This window comes from Alligator sinensis, unplaced genomic scaffold, assembly GCF_000455745.1.
Source record: "Alligator sinensis unplaced genomic scaffold, ASM45574v1 scaffold1283_1, whole genome shotgun sequence".
Lineage (NCBI taxonomy): Eukaryota > Metazoa > Chordata > Crocodylia > Alligatoridae > Alligator > Alligator sinensis.
Genome location: NW_005842091.1, coordinates 2,219,472 through 2,242,473, shown reverse-complemented (window position 1 = coordinate 2,242,473; position 23,002 = coordinate 2,219,472). Strand labels below are relative to the sequence as shown.

At 61.9% G+C, this 23,002-nt stretch overlaps 2 protein-coding genes across 7 annotated transcripts in view; one reads left to right on the top strand and one right to left on the bottom strand.

Moving 5' to 3' along the window:
- Nucleotides 1–15,447, top strand: part of SLC5A10 (solute carrier family 5 member 10) — a 68,736-nt gene extending 53,289 nt beyond the window's left edge. Inside the window, exons 10-15 of one of the 5 annotated variants that reach the window (XM_006024053.2) lie at nucleotides 20–127; nucleotides 528–678; nucleotides 5,956–6,124; nucleotides 7,574–7,789; nucleotides 8,762–8,861; nucleotides 9,074–9,874. In XM_006024053.2, coding sequence (XP_006024115.1) covers nucleotides 20–127; nucleotides 528–678; nucleotides 5,956–6,124; nucleotides 7,574–7,789; nucleotides 8,762–8,861; nucleotides 9,074–9,267 — 938 coding nt within the window. In that variant the 3' untranslated portion in view covers nucleotides 9,268–9,874. Of the gene's footprint in view, nucleotides 1–19; nucleotides 128–527; nucleotides 679–5,955; nucleotides 6,125–7,573; nucleotides 7,790–8,761; nucleotides 9,875–14,793 lie in introns of those variants that run through there. The other 4 variants (XM_025204629.1, XM_025204630.1, XM_025204628.1 and 1 more) reach the window with 4 other exon arrangements.
- GRAP (GRB2 related adaptor protein) lies at nucleotides 10,967–22,041 on the bottom strand. Of its 2 annotated transcripts, XM_025204632.1 has the most exons (6): nucleotides 21,785–22,041; nucleotides 20,792–21,084; nucleotides 18,535–18,632; nucleotides 16,254–16,376; nucleotides 12,136–12,304; nucleotides 10,967–11,590 (listed from the first exon to the last, which is right to left on the bottom strand). In XM_025204632.1, exons 2-6 carry the CDS (start codon nucleotides 20,867–20,869, stop codon nucleotides 11,405–11,407), a joined length of 654 nt encoding a protein of 217 aa, XP_025060417.1. In that variant the 5' UTR covers nucleotides 20,870–21,084; nucleotides 21,785–22,041; the 3' UTR covers nucleotides 10,967–11,404. The 2 variants fall into 2 exon arrangements, with proteins under 2 accessions (XP_025060417.1, XP_006024093.1); XM_006024031.2 differs by lacking the exon at nucleotides 21,785–22,041 and having other exon boundaries at nucleotides 20,792–21,708.
- Nucleotides 22,042–23,002: the final 961 nt, after the last annotated feature.

Here is a 23,002-nt window from a genome sequence, read left to right as displayed (position 1 = left end):
TCCCTCTGTACCCTTCCAGATGCCGTGGCCTGCGTGGACCCCACCGAGTGTGCCCGGGTGTGCGGGGCTGAGGTGGGCTGCTCCAACATCGCCTACCCCAAGCTGGTGGTTGAGCTCATGCCCAGCGGTAAGTGCAGGGGTGGTGGGCACTGCCCACTGCTCTCCAAGCCTGGCAGCTGGGGCTCTTCCTTAGCTGTCAGCAGAGCCAGCCCAGGCCCTAGAGCTGGGAAGGGGAAGTAATGCCTCATGGGGAAGAGACCTGCTTAAGCCCCAGCTGGGAGAGGGTTGCGGCTGGGCATTAGTCCCTTGCCAGCCTCACCCGCTTGCCTTTCAGGAGGAAGGAGGACAATAAACCCTTTGTTTCAATTGCTGCCAACCTAGATCCCCCTTTTCCCACTGCTGAGGGCACCCAGAGGAGGTCTGAGTGTGGGCAGTGCTGGGTGACGTGCTGCCCGAGAGGTCCTGAGGACAGCAGATGCCTTGGAGAAAGATGCCGATGCCTTCTGTCCCTTCTCCTTCCCCTCCAGGGCTGCGAGGACTGATGATCGCAGTGATGATGGCTGCCCTGATGTCCTCCCTGACCTCCGTGTTCAACAGCAGCAGCACCCTCTTCACCATGGACGTCTGGAGGAAGGTTCGGCTGGACGCTGGGGAGCGAGAGCTGTTGCTGGTGGGCAGGTACGGGACCTGGGCCCCTTCTGTATGGCAGGGCGGAGCAGGGCGGCTGGAAAGCCCAGGGTTGTTTGCTGTGGCTTTATGATCCTTTGGCCTTCAGGGGATCAAAGGGCTGAGCAGGCAAACAGCTGTTATCAACCCTTAGCTGGACCCAGACCTTGATTCTTATCTCAGTGGGGATGGGTAGGTTGGACTCCAGGTCAGCCCGCAGCGCTACCCCGGCACCTAGAAACCCCAAGTACGGTGCAGCTTGGGGGTCTCTGCATGCAATCCCATGGCCGTGGCGCTGGTGATGGCACTAGGGGGTGGTGTGGGCACTTTGGCTATCCCCCATGTGAGCGCTGATGGGGTCGTGGGCTTGCACGGGGTCTTCTGCGTGCCTCCGAATGCTTGTGCCTGGGCAGGGCACGTGCTGTGTGTTGGTTGAGGGGTCGTGGGGTGCTTTCAGACAGGGGCCTGGCACCTTGGCTTGCCCTAAGACAGCACAGGGCAGCAGGGGAGCACCAGGATACATGGGAGGGGAATGAATCTGCCCATTGTGCCGTGCTCCAGGCAGCACCGGGGAATGTGCCTGTCAGTTCAGTGCGAAGGGAGTGTCTCGAGACCAAAGGGCGTCGGGTCACCTCTTTACGAGGAGTCAGTCTGAAATTCCTGGGCTCCTTGTTGTTGATGGTTGGAAGCACCGCGAGACGGTTCGACCCTGACAGCGAGGGGTGTGTCCGCCCTGCCCAGTGCTTTGCCGCGTTAGCTGGCAATGACAGTGCGGCTTGGGACGGTGCCCGCTGCCAGGAGGCTATGTGGTTCCTACTTGTTTATCCCTGCACATTCCCATCTCCTGCCTCCACCCACACCACGCCTTTGCCTCCGTCTACCAGCATGTAAAATGGCCATAATGACAGGTCAGCTTCTCTCCTAAGCATCCTGTGAGCGCTGCGCATCTGTGTTTGCCAAGCATGTCGGTGACCCCAGGGGAAAAGGCACTTCCTGAGCACAAACGAGGGCTGCTCATTCGTGGGGTAGCCAACTTAAGGGGAGCCGTCGCCCTCCGTGTCAGCGCGGCCCTGCTTCCTGTGTCTGGTGCAGCGCGGCTGAGTCACCATCCGTGGCACTAACACCGCGCAGCACCCCGGGCCCTGCTAGGATGTTCAGGTGGGTGAAGGGCACGCTGGCAGCATGGCAGGGGAGGCAGCTTCCTCTGGCAGCTGTTGCAACACGTCCCTACCTGGAAGTGCAGCCCAGCTCAGCTCATCCCAGTGATTCTTCAGCCCCGGAGCCTCATACCTTGGGGTGATGTGCAGTGGCCTGGGACAGCAGTAAGCAAGACCCGATGACCCAGGACAACTGTCTCTGCCACCCTGTGATGGGCCTGATCTGGTCCAGGCTTTGCAGCTGTACGTGTTTGACCAGCCCAGCATTTAGGAAGCTGCCAGCCCAGCCTCTGCTTGTGATCATGTCACCTTTCCCGCAGACAAGCAGCGTGGAGACCCCCGGCCTGCCCACCCTGCTGAGAGAGAGACCTCTGATGAGGCAGGAACACACTTGCTGGCTGTGGTTCCTCCCTCTGCTTTTGCACCCGGACGATGGCTTCGCACATAGCATTGGAGCAGAAAGGGGCTGATAAACTAGTCACTGGCCACAGTGAAGACAGGGCTGGCCTGGGGTGGTGGTGCAGGGTATTTGTTCAGCTCTTTCACACTGGCTGGGTTAATTGTGGGCTAATAATGGCATCAGAGCTGAGCCAGGGGCACCCGGGGAACCCAATGCAGTGTCCTAGTTTATAGTTGGAAGGGACCTCAGGAGCTCATCTAGTCCAACCAGGGGCTGAACCTATGATCTCGGTGTTATTAGCACCACCACAATGGGTTATGAAAATCACAGGGTTACTGGGGTATTAATGAGGCCAGCTTGCAGGTACCTGGCTCCTTTTAACTTGGGATACTCAATGAAGAAGCCCATTCGTTAGCCAGCGATGCAAGGGGGGTGGGGGAAGGGAGTCAGGACTCCTGGGTCCTCTCCTGGGCTCTGTCACTGACTCAAGCCTGCTCTCTCTGCTCCTCCAGAATTGCTATCAGCCTCCCAGGGGGGTCTGATGGCTGAACTCATTTCTGGCTGAAGCACTTGGAGGTCTTGGGAGTGCAGCTGGAGCGGCGTTATTAGCCCTGGGAACGTGGCTTTGTGACCTGGGAATTGCATGTGCCCCTTAGGAGTTACTGGGTAGGAAAGAGGTACGGTTTGGCAGTGCCCAGGAGGGGGTCCGGAGGCTCAGACAGTCCCTTGTAGGCTGATGCCCTGGGGAGCTTCAATCAGCCGAAGCCTAAAGATGGGACGATGAGGGCCGGGGTCCCTGTGCAGTGAGCACTGCTAGCCTTGCTGATGGGGAAATTGAAGCCAGGGAGGGGGCATGACTTTAACTCCTTCATCAGCTACCCCTGTTCGAGGTGACAGCTCATGGGGCAGGAGAGGAGCTTCCTGGGATGCCCACTCCGGTCCCTTGGTGTCACAGGGGCCATGTCCATCAGAGGGGAACCCCCTGCTTGCACACCCGGGTGGGCAGGGGGCACTTGCTGGAGCACTCTTACCTCCAGGAAAGGGCAGTGGCCGCTGAGACCCCACCCCTGTGGGAGGAGAAGGGTCTGGGGGCGTCTGTGCCTTTCTTCCAGGATAGCCAGGCTTGGAGATGCCGTCCCTCCCCGCAGTTCCTCCTCTCTCCGGGCCAGGCTCTGGAGACTCCTGCTCCTCAGAGCTGAGTCAGGCTCCACACCGCTTGCCTTATAACCTGATCCCTCCCTCCACTCTTCAGCCCCACAGTCATTTTTCTTGCCTTTCTCTCGCTCCCTTCAGTGCCCACCTCGCTGAGACCCGCTCCCCGCCTCCGCTCTGGTTCGGTTGCCCAATGCTGCTGTGATTCAGAGTGATGCTTCCAGTGTGAGCAATGCTGAAAAGCCAATGAACTGATGAATCAAAGAGGGCTCAGTGGGTGCACACTCATGCATGTTCACACACACACACACACACACACTTACATGCAGACTCTAGCATGTATGTACAAACTCACATGCACACACATACACAGGCAAACACATGCACACACACACAGGCACACATATACAGACTCACAGGTATACATGTGTGCTCACACATGCACTCACATCCACACACTCGCAGGCATGCATATGTGCACTCACACATGCACATAAACACACTCATATGTGAGCACACACACACTTATACATTTGCATGCACACGTGGACACCTCTTCACACCCGCACTTACACACACATGCACACACACACACACACACATGTGCACCAGTGACAGGGGCACTCATGCAGACACACACATGCATATACACATATTCACACACTCGCACGCACTTATTCAGGCCAGCATCTCCCAGGGATAGGGCGTGGGAAAGGCCGGACCACATGGGACTCCAAGCTCCTGTGGTTCACAGTGGTCAGAAGGGGCAGGAATTGCTGCTGAGCTGGCACCGGAGGGCAGTGCCCAGACACGGGGAGGACGCAGCGATCCCCTCAAAGCACGATGGCAGGCGGCTGGCCAGGCTCCTCTAGCTGCGTCGCTCTGTCTTGCTCCAGGTTTGTGATGCTTGACACAGCCCTGGGGACCACAGAGGAAAAGCAACACCTGGCAGCACCGGGATACGGGCTCCTGGCAGCATGCCCATGCATGCTGGAGCGTGTGGGCATGTCTGTGTGTGCGCGGGCGGGTGGAGCAGGGCAGCTGCTGAGCCCATCGTGGGGATTAAGGACTGAGGAAACACTCGTTAACCCAGGCTCCCACTGCGCTGGGATGGTCTTTCCAGGTCTGGGTCCAGGGCGTCACAGGTCATGGCCTGCGCCCAGGCTGCAAGGCAGCCGAGGGGGTCCGCAGCGGGGCTGGGGATAGAAGCATCCTGTGCTCAGAGGAAATTTTTCCAACCCGTGCATTGGCAGATACCCCCCATGGCAGGCCCTGATCACACTGACCCTATCCCTGTACCATGGCACCCACAACCACGCAGCTCCTAAATCACTTGGGTGTTATGGAAACCTTCAGCCAGAGCTAAGCTCCCAGATATTCATCCCAAAGTTGAAGATTTGTCCTCAGTTAAGTGCCAGGCAGCACCCTGCTCAGGCTGGCGGTGGTAACCCAGGCAGGCTCTGAGCTCAGCTCCTGGTAGCTGCCAAGACAGATAAGCACCCATCCGTTTTCAGGCTCCCAAGTGTGCAGTCAGGATGGGCCCGGACATATGTAAAAGGCAAGGATTTTTGTAGGTGACATCTTTTTATTGGACCAGCTGCATTGGGAAGCTTTTCTAAGTCTAGTCTAAGCATGCGGTTGGTCCAATAAAAGAATCGCCCACGAAAATCCTTGCCTCGCTTGGCTCCTAAGAGCTTCTGTGTTGAGTGTCCTGGCCTGTCCCCTGGATTTTGCTCCATAGAAGTAGGTTGTTTTATACTGATACCAGCTGGATGCATCTCAGCCAGGCCTGCTGCCATAAGGCCACCTCCTGTTGAAGGGTGCAGCAGTTAATACCACCCAAAACTTCTCTGGCTCTCAGAGCAGCTGAGTGACCAGTGAGCCCCTTCCCTGTGTGCGTGCGCTGAGGAATGAAAACCAAGGCTTATTTCTGTGCCCTGAGTCCTGGTGACAGAGGGGAAGCAGGGGGCAAGCTGCGGGATGTTTGCACCTCCAGCTGTCCAAGATCCCTGCTTGCCACATCCAAGCCAGAGGTAAGCGGGTGGCGCTTACTCACCCATGCTGATAACGCTTTGCCTGGGGTATAAATAAAAGGCAAACCCAGCTCTGAGTCCATGAGCTCTCCCAGAGCCCTCCAGCAAGGGCCAGGTGGTCAGATCTTGGGCAGATAGTTGCCTATTGCAAAGAGGCCAGATGCTTCCAAGATGACGGTCTCCCTCCGCGTTGGCTCTCTCGTTGCTCTGACAGCTGCCGACGCTCCGGGTGCCCATGCACCGACGCGTCTGGGCTGGTGCGTCGTTGGCGTGAAGAGTGCCTGTGTCTGTCGGGCAGCGAGCAGCCCTATCTTGCCCTGCTGGGGTCCCAGCTTCGACTTCCCGAGCTGACTGGCACCCGAGGGTGCTGGAAAGGCAGTGGCTTTGCCGATGAGGAGGTGGGAAGCCAGGTGACCTTGCGGCTGGTACCATGCACGCATGGCACGCGGCATCCAGTCTCTCTCCTTGCATTACCGGAGGGGTGCGATGGGGATGGAGGTCACCGTAGGCTGCTCCAGCCTGACCCTGGGTCTTGCTGTCACTGCAGGCTAACCACAGTGGTGCTGGTGGCCATCAGCGTGGTGTGGATCCCCATCCTGCAGAGCTCCAGCGGCGGGCAGCTCTACATCTACATCCAGTCCGTGACCAGTGCCCTCGCCCCACCCGTCACAGCCGTCTTTGCCCTGGCGGTGTTTTGGAGACGGGCCAACGAGCAGGTGAGCTGAGCGCTGTGGTGCAAGGGGCACTCTGGGTCACCGGGTCCTGGACCTCCAGGCCAGAAAGGCCCTCTAGATTCATTCACTTGGACCTGAATAACAGAGTCTCACATCTGCCTCGAATGCCCGTGGTGCTAGCTGAGCTAGAGCAGGCCTTTAGAGAGATGCCATCCCAGATCCTGGTCCCATCTCTCAGGGCTGTTATGCTGACGGCAGTGGTTGCCGCCAGGGGGGTGGCTTGGATCCGTAGACCTCCTAAAGCAGGGCTACGCGGGTCAGGTCCTCTGTAGCGGACAGTGAGTCTCAGTCTCCACTTCTGAGTCCATATGCAGCCAACTGGTTCCCAGGTGGAGCCTTTCTCCACCCATGTAGCATTGCCCTGTGTGCCCTGGCCTTGGTCCTCCTTCCCTGGCAGAGGGAGGATGGGCAGAGCTGGATGGGCAGAGCTCCCTTGTCTCTGGCTCTTGCCGTGGGACACCTACATGGCTCTTGCATAAGCCTGGACGTGGCTGTAATAGCTGCGCGCTGCCCTAACCTCATCTCCTTGTATAGCAGGGCTTGTCGGGACGGTTGGTTTGCTGCCATTGGTAGCTAAGTCTCACTGTGCCTTGGGTCTACCTCAGCACTCATTAAAGTAGCCTGGTCCCCATGGCTTTCCCCTTACGGTAGCACCAGCAGGAAGCTGTCGGGTGGTGAAGGCATCGCCGTGCATCTAGACGCACCAGACTCAGGGGCAGCTTGATGAGCCTTAGAGGCTCCTGTATTTGTGAAGACCCACAAGTCGGTAGCCGCTTCTTAGAGCAGTGCCGAGGGCTTCGGAGATCGTGCTCGTCTCCGAGATTTGGGCTGTTGCGTCAGGGATTTCAGACGTGTCCTGTTTGAGGAACCGAGCGCCGTTGCCCTGACGGCCAGAGGAGACTCTTCTCGCCCACGTTTGAAAAAAGCCCCAGCGGGGTGGGGGTCCCAGGAACTGGTGGGTGGCTCACATGCCGCTGACAGCCGGGCCCGAGCCAGGTGCCGATGTGCATCGCTGCCCAAGTGCAGCACGCCGAGCCATGACCTCACTCACCTCCCGGCAGCCGAGTTGACACGGAAAGTCCCCTCGGGTCCAGACACTGCTGTAGCAGAAAGCAACCTGGCCAGGGCCAGAAGGCAGCTGGGTCTTATTTGGCCCGTGCCCGTGTGGTAGCTCCCAGCTGAGAACAAGTCCCCATGAGCCCCAAAGACCTGTCGCTCTAAACAGGCCCCAGAAGTGCTGCTGTCTCCGATGGGCAGCTGGGGTTAAGTAACGTGCCAAGGTCACTTGGGAAGTCGGTGGCACAGCAGGGACTTGAACCCAGCCTCCTGGTGCCTCGTTCCTCACCTGACTGGTGGCTGCCCTGCTGTCCTTCCACGGATGGAGACCGCGATGGAGACCTGACCGGCTGCCTGCCTGTCGTTGTGTTGCAGGGAGCTTTCTGGGGCCTGATGGTGGGGCTGGCAGCCGGCCTGGCCAGGCTGGGGCTGGAGTTTGCTCACCCCACGCCGCGCTGTGGCATCTCCGATGAGCGCCCCTCCATCCTGAGGGACATCCACTACCTGCACTTTGCTGTCCTGCTCTGCGCTCTCACGGCCGTCGTGGTGGTGGGGGTCAGCCTGCTGACCGACCCCCCCATGGAGTCCCAGGTGAGCCCCGGTGCTTGGGGACATCCCCCCGAGCCACATGGCATGTCCCCAAGGATCAGCTGGACACAAGGGCACCCCATCCCCTCCCTGCTCAGCTTTGCAGGGGACGGGGCAGCCTCCAGAGCACGTGCACCTCTCCGGGACGCCGGCACATCATAGGTGCCAACAGGAGCCCCCGGCCGCTGCCCCTGGGCAAACCTTAGCCTCACGCAGCACCAGCAGCTGGTAGCTCAGCTGCGTCCATCCCTGCTGTTCTCTGCTTTCCTCCCTGACCTAGTGGCCCTCTTGCTGCATCTCCTGCTTTAGTTCAGAGCAGCAGGTCTCTGTCCCCTTGGGACATTCCCACATGAGCACGGGTGCTGCCGGGGAGGAAGCTGCCTTGAAGTTACTTCTCAAGAAAGAAACCCAGGGTGAAAGTCCGAGCTGGGGAGTTCCAGCCCCGTCCTCCAACCCCAGAACGGATCGTGCCTATGAAACTAGTTTAATCCTCTTTCCCGTGCCCGGGTCCGGCCGCTGTGTGCTGAGGCCAGGTGCTTTGTGCTCCAGCAGGGCTGGTGTCTGCAAAGACTCGCTGAGCCGTGCCTGCCGGCAGGGGCTCAATCCCCCCTGGGGTGCTTCCTTCCCCCTTTGATCGGCAATGAAACCTCTTTGCTGCAGCTCCCCCCCCACCCCAGTCCTCATCTGCTGTGTGGCCATGAGATGGGGCCTCAGAGACATGAACCCCCCCAACCTGCTGGCCTCTGTGTGAGCTGGGGGCCCCCCTGCAAGGAGAGGAATCACCAGGGCTTACGTGTCTTACAACCCCTGGTGACCGGGGGGTTGTGTCATCAGAGGCTCCTATTGAAGCTCTTTAAAGGGACCCGGATTTTATAGGGCATCAGCCCTCCTGCCCCTCTTGCAGCAGTGGGCACCAGCCTGGCAGGGCGAGCGGCTTTGCCTTCAGCCCCCCTGAGCTCCCTGTTCTCGTTCCAGGTCCAGAACCTCACCTGGTGGACCCTTTCCCAGCGGCGCCCCGCACCTTCCCCGGCCAAGGTGTTGGCGGGGAATGGTTCGTTGCGGAGAGGGAAGGAGGGTAGGTGCAGCAGGGGGTCCAGGGGGGGGTGGATGTTGGGGCTCAGACACTTCCCAAGTCCAGGGGCACGTGCAGGCGGGGGCCATCCTGAGTCTCAGCCCCCGCGGCTATGCTCTGGAGACAGCCGTGGCCAGCCCCTGGGTGTGGGAAGTGCAGAGGGGGTGGGCTCAGTGGCGCCTGCCCCCTCCCAGGTCTCTCTCCTTCTGCCACAGGTTCCCAGGAGGGGTCTCCCTGGAGCTGTCCCTGCACGGACTGCATGTCCTGGCCCCGGGGGGTGACGGCCGAGGGACCCCCCGCAACAGCCCTGAGGGACACCACAGAGACCCCTTTCTGGTCCAGCATCTGCTGTATCAATGCCATCCTCCTGATGTGCATCAATGTCTTCTTCTATGCCTATTTTGCTTGACTGTCCCCTGCTCAGCCAGGCTGGGGCTGGGACGCGCTCAGGAGCCTGGGAGGGAGGCTGCCAGGCCGCGGGGGCGGGGGGCAGGTCGAGGGAACCGTGCTTCTCTCAACTCCCTCTGGGCACTGGAGGGGTTTGGAGCCAGGGAGCTTGTCCATGGCCCTGTCGGGGCTGCCAGGGGCACCGTCCTCAGAGACCCCAGAGGCTCTCAGTGTTTGCTTCGTACTACTTTCATAGATTCATAGATGTTAGGGTCGGAAGGGACCTCGATAGATCATCGAGTCCGACCCCCTGCATAGGCTTTGGAGCCAGGGCGGTGTCAGGCAGCGTGAGGACCCAAGGGATCGATGCCTGGGGTGACTGGGGAGATCACCAGGACTGTTCTGCCCTGGATACAAACCCCATTCATTGCCCCCAGCCCTCTTGGGAGCCCGGGGCTCCCCCGTCCTGCATGGCATGCCTGGTTCTTTGTACGTGACCCTTGAAGGATGGAGCTGGGGGGTCTCTGGGAGTGAAACCCTGGGTCTGCTCTGGGTACCACTGCCGTCCTGGAGCTGGTGAGCACTGCAGCCAGTCTTCTCCGAGCCCTTCTCCTTCACTCGCCCCCTTGTCTCGGGGCAGACGGAGGACACGGGCTTTGGTGCCTTGAATTAAATGCTGCAAAGATGTTGGATGGACTGGGAGTTTCTCTGAAAGCAGAAGCCCGCGCTAGCTAGCTGCTCCCCCATCCCTTGCTGGCTCCTTGCCCATAAAGCTATAGCTAGAGCGTAAAGCAGTGGGTATTAGCTGGCGCTCTTGCCTGCTCTGGCTTCGTGCTGCTTTGAACTTCACCGTGCAGCTGGGCAGGGAGCCTCGTGGGGTGGGAGACCAGTCCGTGGGCTGCCTCGTTGGGGCAGTGTGGGCTTGGCTTGTGGGGCTGAAGCTCACAGCCAGCCCCAGCCCCATGGGTAGCAGCCAGGCCAGCTCAGGGGCTTCCTGTGGCTACAGGCACGTTTCTTTATTGCTGTGAAAGCCATCGCAAGCCTTCCTCTGCCAACCAGACCGAAGCTGGTTCAGTGATCACTGCAGCTCCGGCTTCCAGCTTGGCTCTCACCCTGGTCAGCAGGGCCCTGCGGGGTCATGTGCGCTGGGTATCCGTGAGGACAGCAAAGGGGCATCAATCTCTTGCTTCCTTCACTGACAGGTGGGACCAGGCTCGGGCTTGACATGCATGGGGTCTCCCCAGGGTGAGAGCTCAGCTGGTGGACATGGGGCTTTCACCTCTGCCTGCCCACCCATGTCTGGCCTGGGTCAGCAGGGACACCGGAGGGGCAGGGAGAACAAGTGGGGCCTGAGCTGGGGGCGCACCTGTCTGGGGGCGTTGGGTGAGAGAAGGGTGGGAAACCCAACTTAGATGTGCCCCTGTCTCTGGCAGGCATGCTGGGCTGGGGCACTGAAGCCCCCCCAGGGGCAGTTCAGTTCCTCTCTCTCCCCCATGGCATGAGATCTGGGAAGGGGAAGGGGCTGGGTCGAGAACGTGGCCAGGCAACTCGGGGAATGCTGCCCGGCAGCTCTGCAAGTGTCCGGCCACCGGTTAGCCTGGATCAGCAGCCCTCTGACACACCTCCCTGTCCCCCCCAGGCCGGCAGCTGAGAGCCAGGGGTGCCCTGCACCGGGGAACAGCCCAGCCCCTCCCCAGGCAGGGTCAGATAGCTCGCAGTGCTTCAGGGAGCAGCTGGGGACTGCGGTTAGGCCTTTTTATTGTGCACAGTGCCTGGCGTGCGGCTTGGCCCCTTGCTAACAGGTGTGAAGACAGAGTTTCCTGCCCTGAAAAGCTCACGGTTGAGAGACACGGGGGTGGAGCAGGGAGGGAGCAGCACACAGACGCAGCCAGAGCCGCCGCATCCAGGTTCCCACTGGGGTGTGGGTCAAGCGTCTGCCAGTCCTCAGCCAGAGGCAGCTCCAGGGGTGCAGGGGTTTGGCAGGAGGCGCGATTCACAGCAGGGTCCAGCATGCCCCAGTCTGGCTGTAGCGCCGGGAGAGGTCCTGGGCTCTCCGATGCCAGGTGACTCGTCTCCCACAAGCTCTGCGTCAGCTCCCGGGCTGCTCAGTCTGTCCGTGGGGTACCGAGGGAGTGGTACCGGGGGGTCCCCCCAGCCGGTCACTTGTGGACGGGGTGTACGTAGTTCCGGGGGAACAGGCCGACCCGCCCGTAGATCTTCCCTTTCCACCAGTTGGGGTCGGGGCAGTCGAGCACCTCGATGATGTCCCCACGGTAGAAGGGCAGCTGGGACTCATCGTGGGTAGAGAAGTCGAACTGGGCCTGGACGAACTTGGGCTTCCTTGCCTGCAGCGACACGGGGCGAGACGTGCGTCAGGAGAGCCAGGAGGCTCGAAATCCAGGCGGGTGAGCGCAGCTTCCTCCCACCCCGGATGGACACAGCAAGGAGCCCGGTTTGCCCTGCTGATGGCTGGCACGGATCCCCCACCCCTGCCCGCTTGCCACCTCCGTGCCCCCTGCCCTGGGAATCCCAGTGCTGCGCCCCAGCCTGGCAGGGTGTGGGCGTCCACAATTATGGGTCAGGACTCATGGTGTTTTCTCGGACGGGACTGGGGGTGGGGTCTGAGTTCGAGTCTGGGGCACCCTGTTGTTCTCGCAGGCCACGCACAAGACCCGCAATGCACGGCAGCTTGGAGTGGTGCGCTGCAAGGGCTGTGGCTACTGTGATCGTGTGCAGGCACAGACGTAGGCTGCGAACACGCATGTGAATGCTGTGTGGGGACACGCTGACTCCTATTCGATGGGCAGGGCACAGCTGCATAGACTGCAGCTCGCCACGCCACACCACACCATGCCATGCCATGCCACGTTTCCCCCACGCGCCCTCGTACCTCGTGGGGTGGGTTGTCGTCCCTCAGGAAGACCTGCTGCTTCTTGGCGATGGTGGTCGTCCGGTAGAAGTCCACCAGCTCGTTCAGGGAGTTGAATTTCTCCTCCCAGAGGAAGTACTTGCCGTTGCGCTCCCGGAGCACCTTGAAGTGCTGGACGTTGTTCCCGTAGCTGAGGGCAGATGGAGACGACAAGGCGGTTATCCTCAGAGGGGAGGGCATCATCGAGACCACTGCTACAGTGCCTTACACAAGACATCTCCGCTATGCCTCCACGGGACTCACGCCCCCTGCCCACGCCCCCAGCTCTCTTTGACCACCATGGATGAGGAAGGGAGGATGATGCACAGAGAGATGAGGTGACTTGCCCGGGGCCTCCTGGTCAGTCTGTGGCAGGGAAGGCACTAGCACCCTGCTGCGATCATTCGCCTGCGTAAGCCATTGGCAGAGGGGGAAACCCTGGGTCCTGCTGAGAGAGCCACCCAGCCCCTCCGCACGAGGGACTGCCCTGTTAACGCCAGGACAGACAAATGAAGGCTGTGAGTAACGCTCTAGCAACAAGTACCCCATCCCCAGGGCCCACGCTGGGCAGGGGATTAACCAGCTCCCAGCAGGGCTGAGATCAGTGCCTCGCTGTGTACAAATGCACCTGCGTCTGCTTGTAGCCAGGGCCCGGGGGGTGACGGATGAGGAGGACTGAGGGTCTCAGCGTTAGGGAGCAGCATTGGTGGCTGCGGACAGAGGGTATCTCATCCGGTGTCAGGAATCGGGTCTGTGTCTGTGCCCAGCCCTGGGCTGATCCCAGGGGAGATGGCCCAGCAGCTCCCACGAGGCCGGCTGCCCCCACGTTCAGACATCCAAGCGCCGGGGGAGCCGCGAGCAAGCTCTGGAGCGCTGAGCTCCTTCGGCAGGGAATGGGAGTGAGGGACCACGAGCTGGATGTGTCCCGTGGTCTGTGGGGAGTGATGGAGGCGGCAGCCAGGCAGGGCTGTGCCAGCACCTGAGCTGCCCGCAGCAATGCCCCGGCGGGGGGGCGGGCCACATGCTCTGGGGCCAGGCATTGCCCGTCCCCCAAGCCTGAAAGCCACCCTGGGGGGCTCCGAGCTCAGACCCAAGCTGGTCCCGTTGTGCCCCCACGGGGTGAGGGGCAGCCCAGGGGTCTGCGGGGCTGGCCTGTCTTCCCCCAGCGGGGCACATAAGTTGCTGCTAAGCCTCCTGCATCCCAGGCTGAGGCCCAGCAGGCTCATGGCACGTCCCAGGCTGTGCTCCTGGCTACAGGAAAACAGGGAGAAGCTGATGTTCGGACGGGAATGCCCTTGCCGGAGGGAGGCAGAGGGCAGGGGAGGCTGGGCGTGCAGGGGGGAGGATTGAAACCAGATCCCCAGGGCTTCCTGCGAGTCCACTCCTGGGCTCTGCAGCTGGTCCATGGCCCCTCCGCCCCCGGTTTGTGCCCGTATCAAATCAGTTGTGACCCAAGCGCTGGGGAAGGGGCTGAGCCCCATCCTAACCGGGCTGCCCAGCTGGGAGGATTCGAACCAGGGAGATGGAGCAGGCCTCGTCCTGCCAGGGCAAGGAAGAGTTAAGAGGTGCCTGAGCCCTAGCTATCGCACAGGTGTGTGGTATCGCACAGGTGCAAGGCACCAGGAGGGCGGAGGCAGGGCTGGATAAAGAGGCTGCAGTGCAGGCGGCTGTTTTTGGCTGGGCCTGGTGAGAGGGGCTGGCCCTCCCCAGACTGTCCTGGGCTTCCTGCAGCCCCGGGCAGAGGTGACGGTCCCCAGCCAGGGGGATGCGAGCTCCGAGGCGGGTGCAGGCGTGGGTGGCTTTGCACGGCTCCGAGGCCACAAGCAAGGAGCTGTGGGCAGAGCCGTGGGCCTTGGCGCATCCTCCGAGTCATCTCAAAGCCGGGCGCGTGCCGGGGCCTGGTCTGGAGCCTCGGCTGGGGCTTCCCGTGACTCCCCAGGGCCTCTGGCTCGAGTGCCTCCGCCCAGCTCTGCCCTTGCGTGCTTTTCCCAGTAACCAGGCTGAGCCGTGGGTGTGAAGGGCGGAAGCTGTGGCTGCAAAGGGTGGCTTCAGCCAGCAGCTCGGTGCAGCTTGGCTGCACAACCCCGTGCCCAGGGCCTGCTCGTTCCTCCTGGGCTCTGCAAGGGACGAGGCTGCGCAGCAGGGGACGGGCTGGGCGCTGGGGACCGGCTAGGCAGGGCCTCGCCCAAGGCATCGGGTCCAAAGCACCGAGCTCTCATCCTGTGGGCGATGCGGGAGCTCCTCTCTTGGCTCCGTGCAACTCTCTTGGCACCAGGCGTGGTTGCAAACCCTGGTTCCTGCCATCAGGTGATTTCCTAGAAGCCGCGGCAGCAAGAACAAACAATCCCATGTTTTAATGCAGGGTAAAACCCTGCTCCATCCATCTCTGTTGCCTGCATCTCTCCCAGCGAGTGCTGCCCCGGGCTCTTTCTTGCAGGGCACGTCTGCTTCCAAACACCGTCAGCGCAACAGCTCCCATCACAGCCCCCAGCCGCTCTCCCCAGGGGCCAGGGCTTTGCTTCTGCATTTGGGGCACTTTCACTTGGTTTTGTGGTTGGAAGTCATCTTGTTTTTGCATTACTGATTTTTTTTTTTTTTCTTTTCTTTTTTTCTTCTGCTTTGGGTACACCCTCCTGAAAGTGCCAGCTCCTGGAGGCCTGGGAACGGACATGAACTGGGGCTGGTATTTGAAAGGTGGCAGGATGTCTCTGGACCCTGCAGACAAGCCGCTTAAAATAGGCCCGGAGTGAAGCTTCAAGGCTCAGAAACCCAAAGGCAACTCTCCGTTCAGGCGTGTTGTATGTTTAAAAGGAGTGGCTGATCCTGAAGCGAGCCGCAAGGCTCCAGGCCCTTGCGTTTGGGGCGTGCGGGAATGCTCTGGCTGGACATAGTCCGCCTCAGGCCTGTGAGCCTGGTATCCTGCATCCGCTGTGGTCCAACGTGGATGCTGTCTTTGGCATCGTTGCCCCTTCACCCTGCTATGTGTGGTCTTGGCGTCTGGGCGATGGGCCGCATCTTTCCCCCACGTTCCCAGGGGAGCCTTAGTGGGATGCCCACAGAAACCCTTGTACTGCAGGGTCATGCAGCCTCCCATGGTCTGGCAGGTCTGAGCACATCTGCCCGGTCCCTACAGCCATCCTGGCAAGGGCAGTTGCCCTGGGAGGGCTGAGCTGAGCTCCTCTCCTCCCTGGGCTCTGATCTTGGCTTTCCTTGGTCCGTGTGCACGAGCCAGCCCCCCTTGGCCACCCACACCCGTCTCCTGCAAGGGGAAGGCGCTGGCTGCTCCTTTTCTTTCTGACTCCATGTGGGGCATCCGGGAGCCTCCTTAAGCACTTAATGAGAGACCAGGCAGCGTGAGAACCGAACCGGCTGGAAAGCAGCCAACTCCCTCTGCCTCAGTTGGCAGGCTGCCTGTGGATTAGGGACCTGCGTGCATGCACACGTGTGCGTGTGTATGCGTGTGGCCGGCTTGAGGAGGGGCCCCCCCAACCAGCCCAAGGGGCTGGGACACCAGGTCCCTTTGATGGCTGGGGTTCCTCCGGGACAAGGGCCTGGCTCGTCCCCAGGCGCTGGCTGGCGAGGAAAACCCCGGGCTGGTGAGCATAGCTGGGCCGGGGGCATCTCAGGGGAGGCAGCAGGAAGGCTGCACAGGCCTTGCCCACGACGTGCCGAGCTCGTGTCTAGTCCACCTGTGTCTGGACCACCTGCATCTAGTCCACCTGCGGTGCAGCTGTGCCAGACGGGGATGTACCCAGCCCCTCTGGCACAGCCCAGCTGGATCCCTGCAGCCAGTGCCAGCCCCCATGTCACGAGCGCCCGGGGAGCAGGATGAAGAGCCAAACCCCTGCAGCAAAGGGTGCCAAGAGGCATTGCCAGGTCCCAATTCCAGCTTAAGTCTAGGCTTGCCCCTGGCTGGGAAATGGGTACAGGTGCCTGTCGGGCGGGGGGGTCAGTCACGCTGCGGCAGGGGGGTCTAGCGGTGGTAACCTCCGGGCAGGGTGTGCAGCTTGACCCCCCTGCTCTGCTCAACGCGGGCGCCCCCGCCAAGCCTGTGGCAGGCAAGGCCACAGCCTAGCGATGAGCAGGGGCCGGCAACTTACTTGACGGAGATGGAGAAGTCTCCTGGGGCGCTCTCGCTCTCACGGATCAGGAAGGCTCCCAAGTGCTTGCGCTTGAGCAGCATCTCCTCGGCCAGGTGCCTGGAGATCCGGCCCGCGTACCACCTGCAGGATGCACAGAGCCGGGGCTGAGCGGGCGGCTGGTGTCTTCTCCCCACCCCACACCCAGTGTCAGGGCTGCTCGGTCTCAGCCCTGCCTGCCCCTCTATTGCTAGATAGTGCCCGGTGCCAGAGCCTGGATGGGACCCTGCGTGGAGAGGGTCTCTGCGCTCTCCACTTGCACCCGCTGCTAACAAAGCAACGCCGCGGGGATGGGGCAGTCTCTGGAGGGAAGGAGACCGCAGCATGGCTCCAGTCTGGCAGTGAGCTTCAGCCTTGTGATCTCCTCCCTCCCCTGCCCGTGCATGCCTGTGGTCGCCGGCGCAGCCCCGTGCGCTAGGGTGTCGTGTCAGCAGTCAGGCTTGCTTCCCCCCTGCGGCGTCCTGCACTTTCAGGGCTGCAAAATGTGGTTGCGGTGGATCTAGACGGGCCTCACGTGGGAGCTGCTGAATTAGGGTCAGGTGGGGGATGTGGCCCTAAGCCGGGAGGGGGCAGGGGGTCTGCCAGGGGGAGCAGGACTGTCCCCTTGACCCCACCGCTCACATAGGGCACTGCTCAGGGTCACTGGCTTTCCTGGAGAAGGGGCAGGGCGGCTGCAGGGAGAGGCCAGGGGGTGGTCTGCGGGGCAGGGACAAAGCAGCAGGGCAGGGGACCAGAGCTGAGGCCAGGTAAACGGGAAGGGGGTTTCACCCACAATTTGGGCCTCAATCCGCCTGTTGCTGCTCCGGGCACAGGATGGGTGAAGCCAGCTCTGGCCCAAGGGTGGTAGAGACCGGCCGGAGGCAGGGACCATTCCCAGCTGCTTGGTGTCGGCTGCATGGGGTGATGCCCCTCGAGCTCCCCCATGGCATCCGGGCACCCTGGCATGAAGCTAAGCCTGAGCTCTCGTAGCAGCCGTGCCGCCTGCTTGCCCTCTTGCTCTGCCATGGTGCAGGCCCGGGGGCCATGGCTTCCTGCCAGGTATTTGGTACGAAAACACCAGCGCCTTGAGCACCTCCAGGTGACTCACCCGAGGGCAGAAAGAGCATCGGTGTCGGAGGCAGGATACGCTTCCCACTGCAAGATCTAGTGCTGAGCCAATCCGGCCAGGCCTGGCTGAGGTCATGACCGAACCCCCCATGACGTGCCCACCACGTGTGGCCAAGCCGTGGGGGCATCACCAGCTTTAAAGCAGCCCCGGTGCCCTGCGTGGTGCAGGGAGTGTCCGTGGGACTGCCCCTCGCACCTGGCCTGGGGGGCACTAGGAGGAGGAGACTCCTCTCTCTACCTCTCCACCCTGTTTGCTAGGAATTCACATTGCAGCTGCAGCCACATCCTGCCGCCCACGCCTCCGCTGTGCTCAGTGCCGCCCTCTTCCCCACAGGTCCGCCTGGGCCCCAGCTCCCGGGAGGGCTGTGGCGTGGAGGCACGTGAGTCTGTGGCACAGCACACACACTGGCAGAGCCAGAGGCTGCCTTTCACGGGCCCCTTCCTGCTCCCGAGGCTCCTTGCTCCTGCCGTGGTCCACCCCTCGCTGCTCGGCGATGCATCACGCCTGAGCCCAGCCTGCCCCGTGCCCCGCGGGGAGCCAGGGATGCCTCGTGCTGATCTGGCTATGGGCCAGCAGGGACCTGTCCTGAGCTAGGGGATCCTCAGCTGGGCTCGTCGTGTCGCTCTCGGGGCTCTCTGCGCGTCTCTCTGCCCGGACTGCTGTTGCGTGACCGGGCTGGGATGCCTTTGCTCACACCGCTCGGGGTCTCAGGCTGCATTACAGACAGACCAAGGCTCTGTGGCCTGGCTCTGTCCCTGAGGAAGCCAGAGTACAGGGCCCAAGTGACTCTCCCCTGGCTCTGGGGCACATCGCTGGGGCACGGGGTCTCAGATGCAGCCCTGGCAGGACATCCCCATTGCGTCCTCCAGCCGTGCTGGAGCTGGAGGCAGCGATTCTCAAGCCAGGGGGGCAGACACAAGTTGTGGGGGGTGATTTGGCTCCGTCCAGCCCCGATGTCAATGGGGTGCTGCTTCACCAAGGGGACCCTCTGCCTTCCCCCCAGTGCTGAGGCCTGCTGGACGCAGTTGTCCAGAGGTCATGGTCCACAGCAGCGGGGCGGCTCGTTCCCTGGGATCTGGGGCTTCCTGCCTGCCTAGAGCCCCGGGGCTGGCGGGGCGCCGGGAAGGTACTTACGGGTGCGGCTTGACTTTGATGTAGTTCTTTGGGACGAAGCCTTCGGAGCCGTACAGCTCGGCCTTGTACCAGTTCTGGTCATCCTCCATGTTCAGGATCTGAGGACACAAGGGAGCCCACCATGCCGTTAACCTGCCAGTCCCTCCTTGATGCCCTTCAGACCCAGAAAACACCCTCCCTGCCCAGGCACCCGCCCGCCCTGGGGAACAGGCCGGCTCAGAGCAGAGCCGCTCAGCCTTGGGGGCTTGCCAGCTGGGTTAAAACAGCTGGGTTTGCAAAAACTGCTTGCCTTTGAAGACAGGGGTTCATTCCCACTTCATCCCATGGGTATTATGACCCCCTCGTCTTTTTAAGAGTCTCGATCTTCCACCAATCAAGCCATCCTTGGTTGTGCTCCGCTGCTGTCTGTTTGCTGCTCCTGGCCACGGAGCTCCTATTTCACAGCCCTGCAGGCTGGTTTGGACTCATTTCAATGACCTTTGAACTCATTTCACAGCAGAGCCATGCCAGCTGAGAGCGGCCTGTGCTAGGGGAGCTCTCTGCTATGCTCGCACGAGCATGTATTTTCCTTACTGAAAAGAGGCCAACAGAGGTGCAGGGGTGGAGGCCCAGGTGTGGGCTCAGCCAGGCCCCTCTGCTTAAGAGAAGAGGAGGAAATGCACGCCCCCCTCCGAAAATAGAAACGCTGACGCCCAGTCGAGCCCTGGTGCTATTTTCCAGCCCTCCTACGCAGCGGGGCAGCACAGCTGTGCAAACAGGATCTGAAACCTCGCGCTGCCGGCGAGCTGCTGCTCCGGCGGACGGTGTGGGAAGAGCTGCCCGAGGCTCCTCTGGTAAACAGCCCGGTCCGTTCTCCCTAGCTGGCTGCCCCGAGCACTTGGCCCCCCGGGCATGAGGGAGCTGGTTGGCACGGAGCAAAGGGCTACCCTAGGGATGGACCTGCCTGGAGAAACGGGTCCACAGATGGCTCTAGGTGGTGATTTCTCCGGGTCGTGAAGTTAATGCACATCGGTCCAGGGGCAAGTTCAAGTAGCCGGCGCGTGTCCGCTCCCCTGCGCCCACAGCCAGCTCCACATGCAGTGTGTGGTGCGGTCTTACCCTCAAGTGCCATTGAGATCCGCATTTCACCGAGTGGGAGACGGGGGCACAAAGCGAGGAAGGTGCTCGCCCCAAAACCAAAGTCTGGGGCAGAGCTGGGTAGCAACCCCTGGGCTGCCGAGTTCCTCTTAGCCACATGCCCATCTCTTTGTCTCACACTCCCCTGCTCGGAGGACTATTTCTGGCCTGTTTGTTCGCACAGGATCTACAGAGCTATTGCTGGATAGGAAAGCAAAACCTTTAGGGCCAGAAGTGTGAGGCAGCCGCATTGATTATCCGTGATGGGGCAAAGCATCAGTTTGGTTCCCCATAGCAGGAGGGAATCTGTCTTTTAAGGCCCCTCTGCCTTGGTCTTCTGGCAGCGTTGGCTTCGGGAAACCCGGGGAACATGTGATGTGAGAAATGTCCTGTCCAAAATCACACCTGCCTAACAGGAGTGTGAAAATCTGGCCGGTGTTGCGTCTGGGCAGATTGCAGGAGAATCCAGGGCCCCACCGGAGAGCCGAGCCCGGTCGTGTTACGTGCCGTACGGGCGCACAAGACACCATCTCTGCCCTGATTCCCACTTAAGACAAAGGATGGGGGGAAAGGACCCGAGGGTTTAAATAACTTGTCCAAGGTCGCTAAAGGAGGTTGAACTCGCATCTCCTGGGTGCCGCCAGGCTGCCTTCGACGTTAAGCCTCTTTTAACCCAGAGGAGCTGAGCTGGGTTGCACGATACGGGTACCAGACTCCCCCGGACCTGACACAGGTCCAGGTCTGGACTCTGGGGCTGGCATTGCCCCCAGGGGGGCTGGCAGCCAGCCCCTGTCCCCTGCCAGGGCAGCACTGGGCCCAGATCCATGCCCTCCCTGCCGGACAGAGCGCTGCATGGCCAGTGCTCGCGCAGGGACCCCAGGGGTGTTTCGGCCAGGGGGGTCTGTGTTGGGAGGTGAGGCCTTGGTATGCCGTGTGCCATCCCACTGGGGCTCATCTGCCCCCCTGGCTTCCCCCACTGCCCAAGGGTGTCTCTTTCTTTCACTGAGGACTCAAACCCACACTCAGGGTCTCCATCCTCTGTGCAGCGGGGACCTGCGAGCTGGCCTGGGGGCACCCATGCAGCCTCAGGTGGGGCAGCCTGCCCACCCCTTGCCCAGGAAACCCATGCCCCCAGACCTACCTTCAGTGTGTCGCCCTTATGGAAAGGCAGCTCGTCCTTCTCGGTCGTCTGGAAGTTGTACAGAGCCACGGACTCCATCCTCCGGCTGCAGAGCCGAGCCCTGGGATCCCAAGTCCCTGGCCCCGTGCCACCTCGACCCCTCTCAGTCGCCCCCCGTCGCAGTGGGGCTGCGCCCCGGGCACGGCTGGAGGAGAGCCCAGCTGGCGGCTCACATAAGGACTATGCAGCTTTCGCTTCCTGCTTCTTGGGCATCTGTTGCGTAGCCTGGCGCTGCGCCGTGTGAGCGTGTCTTCCTGCAGACACCAGACAGGAAGAGGCCAGGGTGTCACCAGGGGCGGAGGTGGGGGGAGCGCCTCCAGGAGATGGAAGGTGAGAGGTGACGTGCGAACTTGAACCTGGTTGGGGGTGCAGGGACGGGAGTGGGGCTCGGGGCCAGGACTCCTGGGTTCCTTTCCCACTTCCACCGCGGCCGCCTCCAGGCCTGGCCCAGAGCCCCCTGGACTGAACGAGGAGGCTCCTGTTGGCTTCCCTGGGAGCTGGAGCGGGCCCTGAGTCCAAAGCCTGCGCGAGCCTCAGTTTCCCTCCCTGTAGCAGAGGGTGATGGGTGGGACATGTAGCACCCCACCGGAAGGGACAGGGGCAGGGCTGAGTTCGGGGAGTCCTGTGCCCCAGGCCTTCGGAGGAGCAGGCAGAAGCAATGGGAAGGGCCAGGGATTGGGGGCCTGACCTGGGACTTGGGAGAGCGAGGCTGTTTCTCTGCCACTGCCCCCCTGCGGGGCCACAGGCAAGTCACTTAACCCCCCGGGGCAGCTCCAGGGCTGCCGCCCCTCTCTCCATCTCCTGGGATCATGTCTGAGGCTCAGCCGTGCCAGGGCTCGCGGCCCCTCCCTGCCTGGGGTTCCCCCTCCCTGTGCCCTGCGCTGCCTGCCCTGAAGGATGCATGCAGATCCCGGGTAAGCCCACAGAAAGGTCCTCACGGGGAGTCAGCAGTACCTGAGCCGAGCCTCTTGCCGTGCTTTGCTGATGCCAGCCCGCAGCCGTCTTGCTCCCGGGCCCGGAGCCCCCGGCCTCACCCTGCCAGCCCGGGCCGTACCAGGGCTCCTCGTGGCAATGACGCCTTTTCCTGCCAGGCTTATCAGCCGTGAGCAAGAGTCACAGGAAGCACCTGGAGCCGGCGCGGAGCGGGGGGGCTGGGTGGAAGCTGAGACAAAGGTGCAGCAGGCTGGAGCACAGCCCGGACGCCGATAGAGGGGCACAAATGGTCCCCTCCGGCTGCCCCGCTGGGGGGTCTGTGGCTGGAGGAGACCCAAGCCTCCTCTGTGGCCCAGCCCGGTTTATTTGCAGAGGGTGGGCACAAATGCCTCCTTCACAGCAGCCGGCAGCTCCTCGCTCCCGCTGGGCTCCCCAGCACCATGCCTGTCCGAGCAGCTCCATCTCTCTGTGGCCTCTGACGGCCACCCGGCCCTTGGGCCGATGCCCCTACTGCGTCCTGCTGTCACCGGGCGTGTCGTGGCTCCTTCCACCTGGCTTGGATGCAGGCCGCTCAGCCGTTTGGCTTGCAGCAGGTGTGTGACTCTGCACAGCGAAGACCGGTGCAGGGACCCGGTCCAGTTTGGCATCCCCTCGTGCCGCTGTGGTGCCCCGCTGTGGTGCCCTCCGGCCCTATGAGCTCCTGTGATACCAACTCCATGGCAATGCTGAGAGCCCAGATGCGTCCAGAACCAGCCCCAGGGAGCCACGGCTGGGCAAGGCTGCTAGGACGGCATTGCCCCCTCCTGGCACCAACAAGGCACAGCTTGCTCTCCACTCCCTCTGCCCCTTCCTCCTGCCACATGCACTGGATGGGGTCGGCCGGAGGCCAGACCGGGCTTGGTTTCCCACCGTCCCCCACCCCATCCCACCCACAGTTGTTTGCAGGTGCCCACAGGAGCGGCAGGTAGGCTGCTGCCCTCTGCTGACTGCTTGGGTCGGTCTGCAAGGCACCGGCAAAGCAAGCAGATGCCGCCCATCCACCTGCAGCTCTCAATCCAGCTGCCATGCACCCTGGGGTGCCTCAAGTCCTTTCCAGGGTGCCACGCAATGCCAGCGCTGCAAGGTGTGCCAACGCGATTCCTGAGATCAGCCCACACAGGCATCCCGAGAGCTGATAGTCTCCTGCCTGGCGGGGAGCCCTCGCAGCTCTCTGCAGCACAAGGACGGCCCTAGGATGCT

Excerpts from the sequence above, each read along its gene's own strand:
- GRAP (XM_025204632.1), bottom strand. The coding sequence starts at position 20,869 with ATGGAGTCCGTGGCTCTGTACAACTTCCAGACGACCGAGAAGGACGAG. Across the intron at positions 18,633-20,791 it reads ATAAGGGCGACACACTGAAG|ATCCTGAACATGGAGGATGA; the intron begins GTAGGTCTGGGG and ends TTGTGTCCTCAG. Across the intron at positions 11,591-12,135 it reads ACGACAACCCACCCCACGAG|GCAAGGAAGCCCAAGTTCGT; the intron begins GTACGAGGGCGC and ends GTGTCGCTGCAG.